Source organism: Pan paniscus, chromosome 7 (assembly GCF_029289425.2).
Source record: "Pan paniscus chromosome 7, NHGRI_mPanPan1-v2.0_pri, whole genome shotgun sequence".
Lineage (NCBI taxonomy): Eukaryota > Metazoa > Chordata > Mammalia > Primates > Hominidae > Pan > Pan paniscus.
Genome location: NC_073256.2, coordinates 148243629 through 148257908, shown reverse-complemented (window position 1 = coordinate 148257908; position 14280 = coordinate 148243629). Strand labels below are relative to the sequence as shown.

At 39.9% G+C, this 14280-nt stretch overlaps 1 protein-coding gene across 4 annotated transcripts in view; it reads left to right on the top strand.

Annotated features, from left to right (window-relative positions):
* ADCY8 (adenylate cyclase 8) overlaps positions 1-14280 on the top strand; it is a 261872-nt gene that overhangs the window by 154838 nt on the left and 92754 nt on the right. For 2 of the 4 annotated variants that reach the window (XM_008955471.4, XM_003830097.5), the window contains exon 8: positions 2835-3032. The exons of the other annotated variants lie outside the window; for them this stretch is intronic. In XM_008955471.4, the coding sequence (XP_008953719.1) occupies positions 2835-3032 (198 nt within the window). The remainder of the gene's footprint in view (positions 1-2834; positions 3033-14280) is intronic. 4 annotated transcript variants of the gene reach the window in all.

The following is a 14280-nucleotide window of genomic DNA, read 5'->3' as shown; positions in this document are numbered from 1 at the left end:
GGCCAAACAGAATTTGTAATTGTCATATGTAATTGACAGAGGAAATAATCAGAAAAAACATCACTGAAAATTGACTACCTGCATAAAATGCTAGGAAAACACTTGCAAAGAATAAAAATAACTACATGGGCAAGAAAAGAATTCTCCACCACATTATTGACATTTTGATGAAAGGAGCTCCTTCCCAACTATTACCTATAACTTGGTGGTGGTGATGAAAGAAAGAAGAATGCCTCTAAATTTCTCTCTCATTTGAAGCAATCACATAGACAGCCAATAGAATGTGGAGAGGAGCAGGGGAGTTTCGAAAGGAGGAGATTTCATTGGTCTGTATCCTACAGAAGTGGCCAATGGCAGCAGAATCCTTCTCTGAATGGACGGCTGAATACAGCACAGGCAACCAGGAAGCAATGTCTATTCCTAATTTCCAAATGTCCTCTACATACCAGTATCAATTCCTGCTAACACTTTCACCAGTTCACATTAATATGAGAAAAATAAGGACAAAGTAGATAGTTATTTATTAAATTAAATGTATTCAATGTAAAGGACTGTCTTTTATTCTGAGACTACATCATTCCTGTTGAGGAAAAAAAAACGCCCTTTCTTCTATTACATAATGGTCATATTAAAGAGCTGTGGTTGCTACTGCTGCTGCTGCTACTGAAATTTAAAGAAATCAATCCCCAAACTATTTTTTGAAACTTCCCTCCTCTGTGAAATCCAAAAGTCTTAGAGTCACTGAAGGCACAAGGGACTGGTAGAGTGGATAAGCTCAATTTAGTTAATAGAAGGAAAACCATATACAAATAAAAATATCAGACAGTGAGTGATGCCTAACTATGAATGTGCTTAGATGTTGTAGCAGATTTCCTCTCCAGCTGTTAGACCCCAGCTCCAAGCACTTATGAGGGCACCCTGGCATCCCAAGGTCAGAATGTATGGTCAGACAAGGACAGCTGGACTGTCATTTCCATCTCTTCTCCAAGATGGAAAATGGAGTTTTATCACTTTCCATGCCATATGAAAAAAACTTCTGACCAAAAAACCAATGAGAAATCCACCAAGTGGCTGACAGTTCAGCTTCCTTTGCTCTCTGGGATGCTGCACTAATAGCATTTAATTCCAGGGACTAAACTCTCTGGCCCCGCATGTATCCTGCTGTTCAATTATCCAGAACATTGGTTCTGGCCTCCTTGTCTCTGCTCCAGCCCTTCTCCTAACATGCCACCCCCTAACATCTATTTTTTTCTCTATAGTAGTCTCTTTGGTACTCAGAGCTGAAATTACATGCTTCAGTGCCCTAAGAGCATGTACTTTGCTTTCTCATGTTGGCACAGGCAGCTCTATTCTTTATTCTAGGGCTGGAGAAGAGGGTTTCAGTAAATTCTAGCCGTGATGAGCCCTGCTATAGAATGCTTTAGAAGCTTTGAATTTATGTTACATTGATTACCTTCATGAAGGTTAAAATGAAGGGTTCAATAACACCATAGGGAGAATCCTTATGGGGTGGGCTGGATGGCTTCACAGAGGTCAAAGCTCCTGACTCCAGCTGTGGTCCTGGAGTCAGCAGATCTGGCTTGGCGGCAAATGAGCAAGTCTCTCTGAGGCTCATCGATATCTGAAGGTTTGGCAAGAGGATCTGCAAGGTCCTATGTCACCTCTCACAGGCTGCCATTTGATGACTCTATAATCTTATCTTCATCTAGCCTGTGTTCTAAACATAGCCAAGCTGAGAGGCTGGCAGAGAAAAGCAAATGCAGTGAGTGTGTATAAAGGCAGAGAATTTTCACTTCCTTACTCACTCTACAGATGTGTGGCATCCTCTACTTTCCTTCAAGAAGATCTCTTGGAAGGATGGGTTGGGCTTCCTTGTCCCTATATATCCCTTCAGGTCCAACTCACACTTTTTTTTTTTTTTTTTTTTTTGGTCTAAGAAGCTGCCTTCAATTGGTGCTGTGAATGAACACTGCGTTTGGCTAGATCCAGCCAGTTAATCTTATCCTGGCTACTGAATCACCAGGAGAAAAGGTCTCCTTGCCAAACCTGGTGTGTCTTTGTAAGCCAATGCAGTTTCTGCATCCATGTATCCATATCCAGTGACCAACCATGGTGGTTATGCCTTTCCCCGTCTCGTGCTGTGTAACCCTGTGAAATGGTGGGAGGCTGCAAGTTGCTTGCATTTTTTTACCTAAAAGAAATTACACACATATATCTATATGAATATATAGATATATAATGGCCTATGCTGAGGGAGGGACATATTAGCGAAGTAAAAAATTTAGCAATCTTTATCAAGTTTAAGGAGCAGATCCTGGCATATTTGGCTGTCTGTCTATGAGTAATGCTAAAAAAAAAAAAAAAAAAAATGCAAGCGATAAGACCCCAAGTCTCTCCACCACCATTAAATGAAAGGTCACACGAAAATGTGGAATCTACTCAGTTGGAGATGATCATTTTTGTGGACTTTTAACATATATTTACTTTCTGGTTTTTTTTTTTTGGTTCTCTTTCTCTCATACCCAGGTTGTGCCTGGTTAGAGAAAGGGTCTTGATTAACATTTCTAAGCCAACAACTCTCCAAATACCTCAACCAAAGGAATTCAGTGTGCCTACATAGAGAAAAAGGCAGTGTCCCTCTGGATGTGATATTTTGCCAGGTTGTATTTCTCTGCACCAAATGCTATCAGATCAACTTCTGTAGGTTTCACTGAATACAACTGCATGGAATGCTATTACTGTTTGCAATGCAACATGATCTAAAAACATTGCATTTCTTTTTTATCTAAAGGGGACTAGCAGGTTTATTGTGTTTGCATGTGCTTTCCCCCTAGACTCTGGCTGCCCTAACAAGAAATTCAATAAATCTGCTTCCAAACCATCTTGCACAAGCTTTGCATGTCCAGTCTGGGCCTGAGGAAATTAACAAGAGAATAGAACATACCATCGACTTGCGGAGTGGCGATAAATTGAGAAGAGAGCATATCAAGCCATTCTCACTGATGTTTAAAGACTCCAGCCTGGAGCACAAGGTAGAGCTGGGTCTCCACAGCGGCTCTTTTTCTGAGTAAATTGTGGTAAATGTTCATGGGACTAGAGAGAGAGCCCAGGGGCTGTGGTTTTGGTTTCTTTGTTTGTTTGCTTTGGTTTGGTTTGGTACTGTCTTTCATTTTTCTCCTTGAAAATCATGAGTAGACTGAAGGTCATGAAAGGAGATGAGAGTTAGATTAAGAGAACATCAGTTTGCTCTTTAGGAAAAGAAGACTCAAAGAACAAAGACTCCTTTAACTCAGTAAGCATCAAAAGAGTTTCTTCCACTTTCAGATTATTAAGCCAAGTGGCATTAACAGCCACTTACCTTTGCTTTTAGATGAATTCACATCAGCTGCAACCATTTTAACATAATAAATGAGGGCACCCAAAAACTTGATGTAAGCGGTCAGTGATAAACACTGTCATTCTTAGATTTTAGATATCTATTCTCCCCTTTTCCCAGTTGTCTGCTGCCTCAGAGTCTTCTGACCTAGGCATAGTAGAAAGAAGATGGGTTGTGGATTCAGAGTCAAGTTTGAATTCCACCTCTGCCACTTTCTTGCTATGTGACCTTAGATAAGTAAAGTAACCTCTCTGAGCGTGAGTTCCCCTCTGTATGATGAGGATAATGAATGCACCTACCTCACAGTTAATATGAAAGTCTTCAGGGCAACACCTTGATTAGGTAAAGTGTTCAAGGATGGCAGCTATCACCACATTAATGATGACTTTTTCCATTCCCCTCCCCCACCTCAGCTTTGAACTGGAGAAGGGAGTGGGCAGATGGGGTGCCGACCTTGCTTAACTGGGTTGCTCCTTTGTGCTGATAGAAGCTGACAGACCTTCCTTGACTGAGCATAAGAGGTGCCTGGCATCTGCAGGAGCCTCGGGCAGGAACAGCAGGGAATCTACAAGCAAATTTCAGGAGTTTGATTCAATACTCTGTAAAGCTCCAGTGAGCAATTTTTTTGTAAGTTTGTTCAGCTGCCTGGGAGATTTGCTTTCCTTAGTTTAGAGAATTCACAATTCTGTGCACATACAGCATTCCCAATGAGCTTCTTTGATAGCTACCTAAGGATTGCAGACTCCAAAATTAATACCTTCACCTACAGTTCCCAATTTGAGATGGATTGTGTCTATGTACTAACAAAACAAAAGGAAAAGAAACATTTTGCCTCACTCAACCCACACTAAAAAAGTAAAAGACACACTTCTCTTATTCATCATATAATTAAGGGCTTAAGGTCCAAATTAAATACATTTTCTTTCCCGGTTACTGCATTGAAGAAGCTAGGATGAAGAGCAGATTGCTTTACAAAGAAACTTCTCAATTAGCTTGTGTAAATACCTGTGTCCAGAGCTATACAAAACGCTTTTATTTATTTTTGCTAAAGATGTACTTGCTTCACTAATAACCTAACCCGTGCATACTACAGATAGTTTCTAGTGTGTTTTATTTAATAGCATTCACATCTAAGGGAGGAACAGCATGCCTGAGGTTGATTTCTGTGACCAGGGAAGATTCTTCTAGAAGAGCCAGAGTACAACACCCTGAACAAACATGGGACTTGCCCATTGACAGTCTAGCCACAGACCACCTAGCCTGTGCTATGCATTGCATGGGTTCCCCAGTGGTGATGGCAACAGGACACATCAGCAAACGATCACTCCTCTCCTGTCACCGAGATATTCTTCACTGACTCTTACCGAGATACTCTTCATTGACTCTTGCTCTGAGACCATCTCTAGGGACTGTGTTACTGCTGAGCAGAGAATATATCACAAGTAACATTCATTGGGTATTTACCAAGTACCAGGCACTATTTCTAAGCTGTCTGCATAAATCAACTGACAAAAACAGTAATAAAAAGTAGATGTTATTATGAGCTTCATTTTATACTTGGTGAAAGGTGACATGGAGAAACTATTATGAAGCTTTTCCAAAGCCAAACTGTCAGAGAGGGACTGGAATCTGAGCCCACCATGATGCCATAGCCACTGCTCTTGTCTGTTGACTATGCTGCCTCTGCCAGGAGTCCCCAGGACTTGATTTCCCAGGGTTTTGTACGAAGAAGACAATCCCGTGCTGTCTTCATTTTCCTTTTGTCAAACTTTGGATGCAGTGGGAGGCACAGAGAGGGAGTTTACAGGAGAGGCTAAGTAGGAAAGGGTTCTAGAGCCATAACAAAATTAAAACAAGGCTTTCAAATACATAGGATTCCAGAATCAGAAAATAGCATTAATATGCAGTTCCTCTGTGCTTGCTGTTAGATACATCAGTTTACTATTCCACTTACAAAAGAGAAAACTGAACCTCCAAGAGGTTAAGTGGAGATCTTAGATCTCAAAATCCAGCTACTATATTTCATTGACTCTAAGGTGTCATCAACTGTGAGATGCTGTATTTTCTATGCAGCTCTCAGAAAGGAAAAAAAAAAAACCTCAATATGGGTTTCTAAGAGGAAACACACACACATACACACACACACTAATAAAGTGGGCTTACACCCTCAGGGTAAGGATATGGGGGGCTGAGGGGCTGGCGGGACAACCCCCTTAGACAAGGGTAGTGAGGAAACCCATATGCCTATACCCTGGTATTGATTTAATAAAGGGAAGAAGCTCCCCAAGAATTTAAACTCCGAAATGGAATCTGCATAGGTTTGCTGCATGAATTCACACTTTGAATGTGGACAAAAAAATATATATATATATCAGAGAATTTAATTTAAAATGATCCTGGGTTGATATTGCCACCTGGTGACCACAGAAGCAATTGCAAACTTCCCTGGAAAGAACTCAAGATTTTAGAATTCCCCTGATAATAAGGTGCATGCTGATTTCAGAGATGTTAAGGTGTACATTTTAAGGAAAATTGAACATTTTTATTAAGAATATATATCTTAGAATTTTTAAAATACATACAATATTTATGATTCTAAAGCCTTTTCTCTTCCCACTGCCCTACCTTTCTTCTTGGGAACAAGTTTGGACCATAAAAGTATGTTTTCTGAAAGGAAAAATGGAAATGGAAAAATAATTGTTCCTTTGCAATCTTTGTAGGAAAGAAAAGGCTTTATTCTGTTTGAACAATAAGAAGGCAAATGAATATAGGAACCCGTTCGCCTTTCCACCTTTATGAAAACACTGAAATGTTCAAACACCGAAATGAACAAAGCTCCATCGAAATGTACAGAAATATCATTCAGACATTCCCTGGTCACATTTGCCTATAATAATTGGCGTGCCTATCCACAACATTATGTGAAACAGGACTTTTATATAATTCACGGTATTGCATAAATACTTGTTGAATGAATAAGGAAATGAATAAAGACTCAGTTTAGGAAGGTTAGATAAGACTGCCTCACCCCCTGTAGCTGTTTTCAGGATATTTTTTGTGAACTCTAAGAGCCGAAAGGCATGGGTCAATTTTGATCTGACTCTTTTTAGTGGAGTTTCAGCAGAGAATAAAAGTTCTGTGTACTCCCTGCCATGGAATTTCAAAGGTGGCTCACTCCCTGCTCCCTCACAGGAGTCTTTTGAGTTAAGCTTCAGAACAGTATGCTCATGACTCATGTAGCTTAGCGAACATATCTTTCCTTCTCTAGTCCTTGGATTCTTTATCTGTGAAATGAGGACGTTGGACAGCTGCTGACCACTTCAGCAGTTAATGCTATAAATCTGTGAATTTCCTATGATCATGGTGGCCATATGTCCTGGTTTGCCCAGGAGAGTAGTAGATGTCTATTTTTACAATGTGAAATTAGTATCACCTCCCTTCACTCTAAAAAATCACCCAGTGTGGATGATATGTAACAAGTCACGTGACCCAAGGCTTGGGCCTCAGCCAGGTTAGAATTAGTGACTCAACATCTTCCTTCACTACCCAGCCAGTCATCAGGACTTTCTAAGCAGAACTCTGGATAGGGGAGAGGAGACCTATTGCAGTTGCCAAAGGCCTTCTTCAGCTCTTCCCACATTTCCCAAATGAATCATTTGCCCTTCTTTAGTCAGGCTAGATATTTCCTAAGTGGGCTTACAGATCTCATGGGCAAGCACAAATCAGAACTATGGTAAAGAGATGTAGAAAACTTAATGTGTCTGTCAGATGCTACCAATCACATTGGTATTTCCTTATTGAATATTTCTTATTGGATATTTTTTTATTAAAAGAAGAATGCATTTTCACCAGTAAAAGTTGATACTAAGTATAAGGCAAAAAGAAAAAAATGAAATCTCTTTGGATCTTTCAACCCAGGGTAACCACTGTTACCATTCTGGCATCTGTCATTCTGGTCTTACATGAGTGTGAATCTATAGACTTATGTACACAACCGTATTAGTCCATTTTCATGCTGCTGAAAAAGACATACCTAAGATGGAGCAATTTACAAAAGAAAGAGGTTTATTGGACTTACAGTTACACATGGCTGGGGAGGCCTCACAATCATGGCAGAAGGTGAAGGAGGAGCAAGTCACATCTTATGTGGCTGGCAGCAGGCAAAGAGAGAGCTTGTGCAGGGAAACTCCCATTTTAAAAACCATTAGATCTCACGAGACCCATTCACTATCACGAGAATAGCATAGGAAAGACCCACCCCCATGATTCAGTCATCGCCCCACTGGGTCCCTCCCACAACATGTGGGAATTATGGGAGCTACAAGATGAGATTTGGGTGGGGACAGAGAGCCAAACCATATCAACAATTTTTATAAAAATAGACCATTGTATGCACAGGGCTTCGTAACATAGTGTTAAACATTCTTTGCTTGAGCTTTTTCCCCATTATTAAATATTCACTTACACAGTAATTTTAGTATTTACATACTATCTCATTGCACATTTAACTATTTCAGGCTTTTAAAAAAAGTTTTTCACTATTATAAATTACAAATTATGTTGTAATGGCTATTCTCATAGTTAAATTATGCACTTTTGCTTATTTATTTTTTAGGATAAAATCCTAGGGGTGGGTGAAAGAGAATTCACATTTAAAAATACTTAATAGTCATTTTGAAGTTGCCCTCAAAAATTGTGCTTACGCTTTTAAAAACTTGTCAATTTGGTAAGAAGTAAAAAGCAGCACCTGCCTGGCATTTCTGTTTTTATTTTTAAAATTATTATTGCAGTAGAAGGTTTGTTAGTACATATTTTGGCCTTTATAATTCTCCTTTTGTGACTTGCACATTTCTTATACCTTGATGGTATGATTTATACATTTGTCTTCATTGCCAATCTTTTATCGCAGTGCTCACCTTTGTCTTTTTTATTTGTGAGCCTTCTTTACACACTGAGGAACTTAACCTTTTGTGGGATCACTTATCTTGGGCCCTTCCATTTTCAGAGCACTTACAAGAAGGTGATGTTTCTCAGCCTCTGGTCCTCACTTCTCTTCTGGGAAATGGCTCTGAATGAGGCTTAGGATAGGGAAGACAATTAATTACATTTACTCATGGATGTTTCCAAGCCAGAGTAGCCAACCCAAAACTTCAGCGTCTTAAGAGAGCTTAATAACATAGGAACACTTATTTGGAATTATTTCATTAAGCTAAGTGTTCCAAAAACAATATTATCACCTTAGAATAAGGTGACTTCCTCATCTTGAATAAAGATTAAGAAATGTTTAATATATACTTCAAAATTGATTGGGTATTTATGCTTTGGATATGGGCATTTTTGTGGGTAAAGTGTGATAATCAAGCCATATCAAGGAAGATTAAAGTTCCTTCCTTCTTTTAATGCTGATATTTTTCCTCTTGATTCTTAATTGCTTTGAGAAAAGGCATCCTTTGTCCTTGTGACAAATTTATGTACTAAAACTCTCTTTGTCTCAGGCTAATAGTTTTCAAACTTAAGAATCATCTGGGGATCTTGTTTGAAATGCAGGTACCATCCCATCACTCTGCCCCCAAGATTCTGATTTTGCAAGAAGTCCTGCATTTTGGTAAATACTCTTTTTTGGATTTTGTTATTCTAGGTTGTTGGCCATCTTTCTCTGTCCTTGATTGAGCATGAGACTCGGGCTGGTCACTTGCCCCACATCTTCAGAGATCAGCTTACATCAAAAAGTCCCCGGGTCCTAACTCAAGGGTAATATGGCTTTTAACAAATCTAGAGGAGATGTCTCCAAGAGACTAATAATGGCTTCAGGACCACAGTCTTTGGCATCAACTAGACCTCAGTTCAAGTCCCACTTTGGAAATAGAAGTGAGCATAAAGGACAGTTGATTAGTTTACTGATCAATAATGGGTAATGACAAGTTGATATCTTTCTGTCACTCAAATGGATACACACACACACGTATAAAATCCTCATTTCGCTCACCAGTATTTAGTCTTCATTGAAAGACAGAGGAAAGAACATAGACTGGATTCTGACTTGAACCCAGTTCCAACCAGTTACCGGTTGGGTGATACAAAGCAAGGGGCTTGATCTCATCGAAATGAGTATGATTGGCTGCCCCTAGGGGTTGTTGTGAAAATTAAATGGCACAATATTCATATAACAGAAGTTTGTATAAATGCAATAGTCTTTCTTTTCCCTTGTCCTTCTAATTAATCCTCTTCTAACCCAAACCTGCACAAGGCAAGACCCTCTTTAAGATAAATCTCATATGGGCCAATCTTAATGTGTCTTGTATCCCAGGGTACCAGGGTTCCAACCGTCATTAATCTAAGCAAGTACAGCCTTGTAGCTCATTGGAAGAGGTGCTTCCATCAATCTCCCAGGATCACTGGAGCACAAGCAGTGACCACCTTGGCCTCTGAGATGTGTTTAAATTTGTAGGTGTCATTTGCTTGTATTTTCTCTAAATGATTTGATTATTCTAAGATCCTTATTATCACTATTTTCCAAAAAAAAAGATAAGAAGGATTGTTTCTCTCTTCAAGGATGATAGGTGTTTGATCATTCCCAAAGGCCATGCTTTTCTTCCTGTGAGGACAAGCCAGCCAAGGATTAGATATTTCATGCATGGGTTTCTTTATGCTCCTGCAAAAGATTGTCTTTCTGTCCACACTTCTTGTGATTCCTTGGGAGTCCATCAGGCATGGCTCAGAGTGTTCACTCTAGTGATTCTTGGGAAGTGCCTCCAGCAGAGCTCAGAGCATTCACGCTATTGATTCTTGGGAAGTCCATCAGGAACAGCTCAGAGCATTCAGTATGCTTGGTTTGGGTTCTGTTTGTGTCCACTCCATTAGACATCTTATACTGAGATGATATAGGAAGACATAAAGCCACAGTTTCTGTGCCCTGGGAACTTACACTCTGGCTTGTGATCTGGGAACTTCCCATCCTAAAATTGGGCATGATAATGGCCACTTTGCAAGGTGGTGCAGATGAAATGCAGATAATACTTAAGTGCCTTGGAGGCTGCAATGAATTGCAACTGAGGCAGCAATGTGACAAGGAAATTGGTATTTGCTGATCACTTACTACCATATCAGGCCCTATCATGACTATTTTAAATGTTTTACCTCATTTTACTTAAGTGTCACAACTTCCTTTATGGAGGTACTAATTGTACTATTTGACAGGTAAGGGAGTCTCAAAGAGTTTGAGCAGCTTTTCCAAGGCCCACAGTAATAGAAGGCAGCAGAGGGGGGATTCAAGCAGAGTTCACTGTGTCTCCCAAGCTATTCTACCACTTCTGCCACACCTTGAAAAATCCTGTCTTTCTCCTAAGCACCTGATTTTCATACAGTTTGAAATTCAAGAAGGATGCAGCCAGTGGGTTGCAAGGGAAGAGTTATACAGTAATGCATATGGCAAATATACCGTAGAGACCAAAAAAAATTTAAAACCATGAACATTTCTTTTATCCTCTATTCATTCCCCCCTGTCCGCCCCCCCCCACACAAATATCCACATATGTCACACATGTACACATACATAGGCACACACATATACAAACAATCCACCTCATGTTTCTGGCAACAGACACAATCTTGATAAAGGTCGCCTGAAAACAAAGGTAACTCTATCACCCTAACTATCCATGAACACATAAGAATCAAATAAGTGAATACATGAACACGTGAAACATTTTTTCTCTTAGGCCACTGGGAGAAGGAATGATGAGTCCTCGAACCACCCTTGAACCATGTATCCCAAAAAAGGCTGATTAGCTTGAGCAATCAAGGAGGTAGTTTTGTGACAAGATGGCTCAAGAGAAGACAAAGCCAGAAATAGCCTCCCAGAACAATCAAACCCGGCCAGGAGTGGTCACTTATGCCTGTAATCCTAGCATTTTGGGAGAATGAGGCGGGCGGATCACTTGAGGTCAGGAGTTCGAGACCAGCCTGGCCAACATGGCAAAACCCTGCCCCTACTAAAAATACAAATATTAGCCAGGTGTGGTGGCACACACCTGTAATCCCAGCTACTCGGGAGTCTGAGGCACAAGAATCGCTTGAACCTGGGAGGCAGAGGTTGCAGTGAACTGAGATCGCACCACTGCACTCCAGCCTGGGTGACAGAGCAAGACTCCATCTCAAAAAAAAAAAGATCAAATTCGTATTAAACAAAACTGAAGTTGAATGAGCTTCATTTGTTACACACAACTAAGCTTTTGCCAGTTTTATATTATAATAACTATTGTAAATAGTGCTTACTATGAACCAAGTTCTGTGCTGAGTATTTTCAAAAACATTCATTTAATGTTATTTCTTTTTTTTGGTTAGCAGCCACATAAAACCAAGGATTTGCCACGCAAGAGAATCTTTAGATAATTATTTGGCTCAGTACAATTGGTTCTTAGCTATGTCCAGAATGTCTCTCAGTTTTTTTCTGTCATTTATAAAGAAAATCAAAGTTAAATGGAAGCTTTAAAAACTTAAAGAAAAATGAATCATAAACTCTAAAATGTTTCTTACTTCATCCCATCAACTTTTATTGGAGTTGTAATGATTAGTATAAAATAATAAAGGAGAAATCTGGGCAAAGAAAAGAAGGCTAAGCAAATGAATGAATTTTCTGATGGGTTATGATGTTGGACTCTGGAATTAGGTAATGAGCAAAATGCACATTTTTGTCCTGGAGACATTCAGAATTTGTTGAACCACTCCATGTCTTATTTAGATGAACAGAAATGGGAACATGAAGCATGAACCAAATGGTCTCAGCTTTTCTCTTTCATTTTTCTAAATCACATATCTCCTAGTCATTTTCATGATCTTATTATTAAAATGATTTTTAAAGATTTATTCTGTTATAGCATCAGGCTGCTGTTGAGTTTTTACTGCTCTAGTAAGTCCCAACATAGTATGAATATCTTGGCCTCCTCCTTCAGATGTGAAGGACAGGTTTCAAAGAGGCTTCGGGAAGAAATCCATCCCTTAATGAGACAGTAGCCTTATAAGACTCCTTTATTGTCTTGATATTATCTTGCAAAATTACAGCTGTTTCTACCACCCTCTAGGTAGTCAAATGATATCAAGTACCATTTCACATGTATTTTTTAATCAGATCAATTAGCCAGTTCCAGTCCCATAAAGCCAGCATTTTCAGAGTCAGAAGTGCCAATTTCACCTATAATAGTGTAATATAGAATTACAGAATTATGAGGCCACTGACCTGGTCACTGAAGCAATTGTAACGCTTCATGGGTAGACATAATTATCATCTACAACCAGGGACTTCTAGGTAAAGAATATAGCAATAGTTACCACTCTCTTGGCTTCTCCATGGCTGGGGGTGTGGGGGTGGGGGGCTGGACCAGTGAAGAAAGGAAGAGTTCTTCCTCCCAAGGATGAAAGATGTTGGGGAGGGTGAGCTGGAAGAACGGTGGTTTGGAAGGTTTTTAAAAGTTTTTCTTGAAATTCTCATGTGCCCAGTCTAACCCCGCGATCAAGGAAGGACATAACATTAGGAAATGTATTACCAACCTAGGGTCTTCTGTCACCCCTGGGCAGGTGTCCTCCCAGCCTTGCACTTCTGAAGCCCGTCGATCTTAAACGCATGTTAGCATGTTTCCTTGTGAGTCAACTTAACATGATTAAATCCACATTTGTTCAGAGGTCAGTTTACTTGGGAAGAAGTATGTCAGTGAGACATTCTGCACACTCACCTATCACTCATAGAATTAATTGCTCTTAATAATAATTTTATTGGTGTAGGAACCAAGATAGAGAAGATGGCCTATTTTGAAATTCAAAAATTACTGAAAATTAGTCTCATTGCAATTATGCCTTGTATCCAAATGGTGTATTTTATTTATTTATTTATTTTTTAAGTCAGTGTCTCTCTTTGTCTTCCAGGCTGAAGTGCAGTGGTGCCATCTCGGCTCACTGCAACCTCCACCTCCTGGGTTCAAGTGATTCTCCTGCCTCAGCCTCCCGAGTAGCTGGGACTACAGGTGCACACCACCACACCCAGCTAATTTTTGTATTTTTAGTAGAGACAGGGTTTCACCATGTTGGCCAGGATGGTCTCGAACTCCTGACCCCAGATGATCCACCCACCTGGGCCTCCCAAAGCACTGGGATTACAGGCATGAGCCACCGCTCCCAGCCCAAATGGTCTATTTTAAGGATGCTCTATGCTACTGCCATGCTACAGAATGCATGAATTTAACAACAGAACAGTGGTTAAATTTCTTCATCCACTAATGCAAAATGAACAGGTTATCCCAGTTGAGAATTTTCTTTTACAACTATATAAATATATACTAATAAAAGATGGGCTAGAAAATTTTCTTTAATCAAACTAAATTTATCCAAAGATGAAATGGGCTCCCAAGTGAGGACTTGATTTCCCCCAACACTGGAAATATTCAAGGAGGAGTTAACAGCTTATACCTGAGAGATATTAGTGAGTTAAACTGGCATTAGTAAAAATTGGAGCAAGATGACAAATACAATTCATTCCACCTAGAAGATTCTGTAATCTCACCTACAATATTTGATAAAAAGACAGAGTGGCCGGGCGTAGTGGCTCACGCCTGTGAGTCCAGCACTTTGGAAGGCTGAGGTGAGAAGATCACCTGAGGTTGGGAGTTCGAGACCAGCCTGACCAACATGGAGAAACCCCGTCTCTACTAAAAATACAAAAAATTAGCTGGGTGTGGTGGCACATGCCTGTAATCCCAGCTGCATGGGAGGCTGAGGCAGGAGAATCACTTGAACCTGCAATGTGGAGGTTGCGTTGAGCCGAGATCACACCATTGCATTGCAGCCTGGGCAAGAAGAGTGAAACTCGTGTCTCAAAAAAAAAAAAAAAAAAAAAAAAGACAGAGTACAGTTAC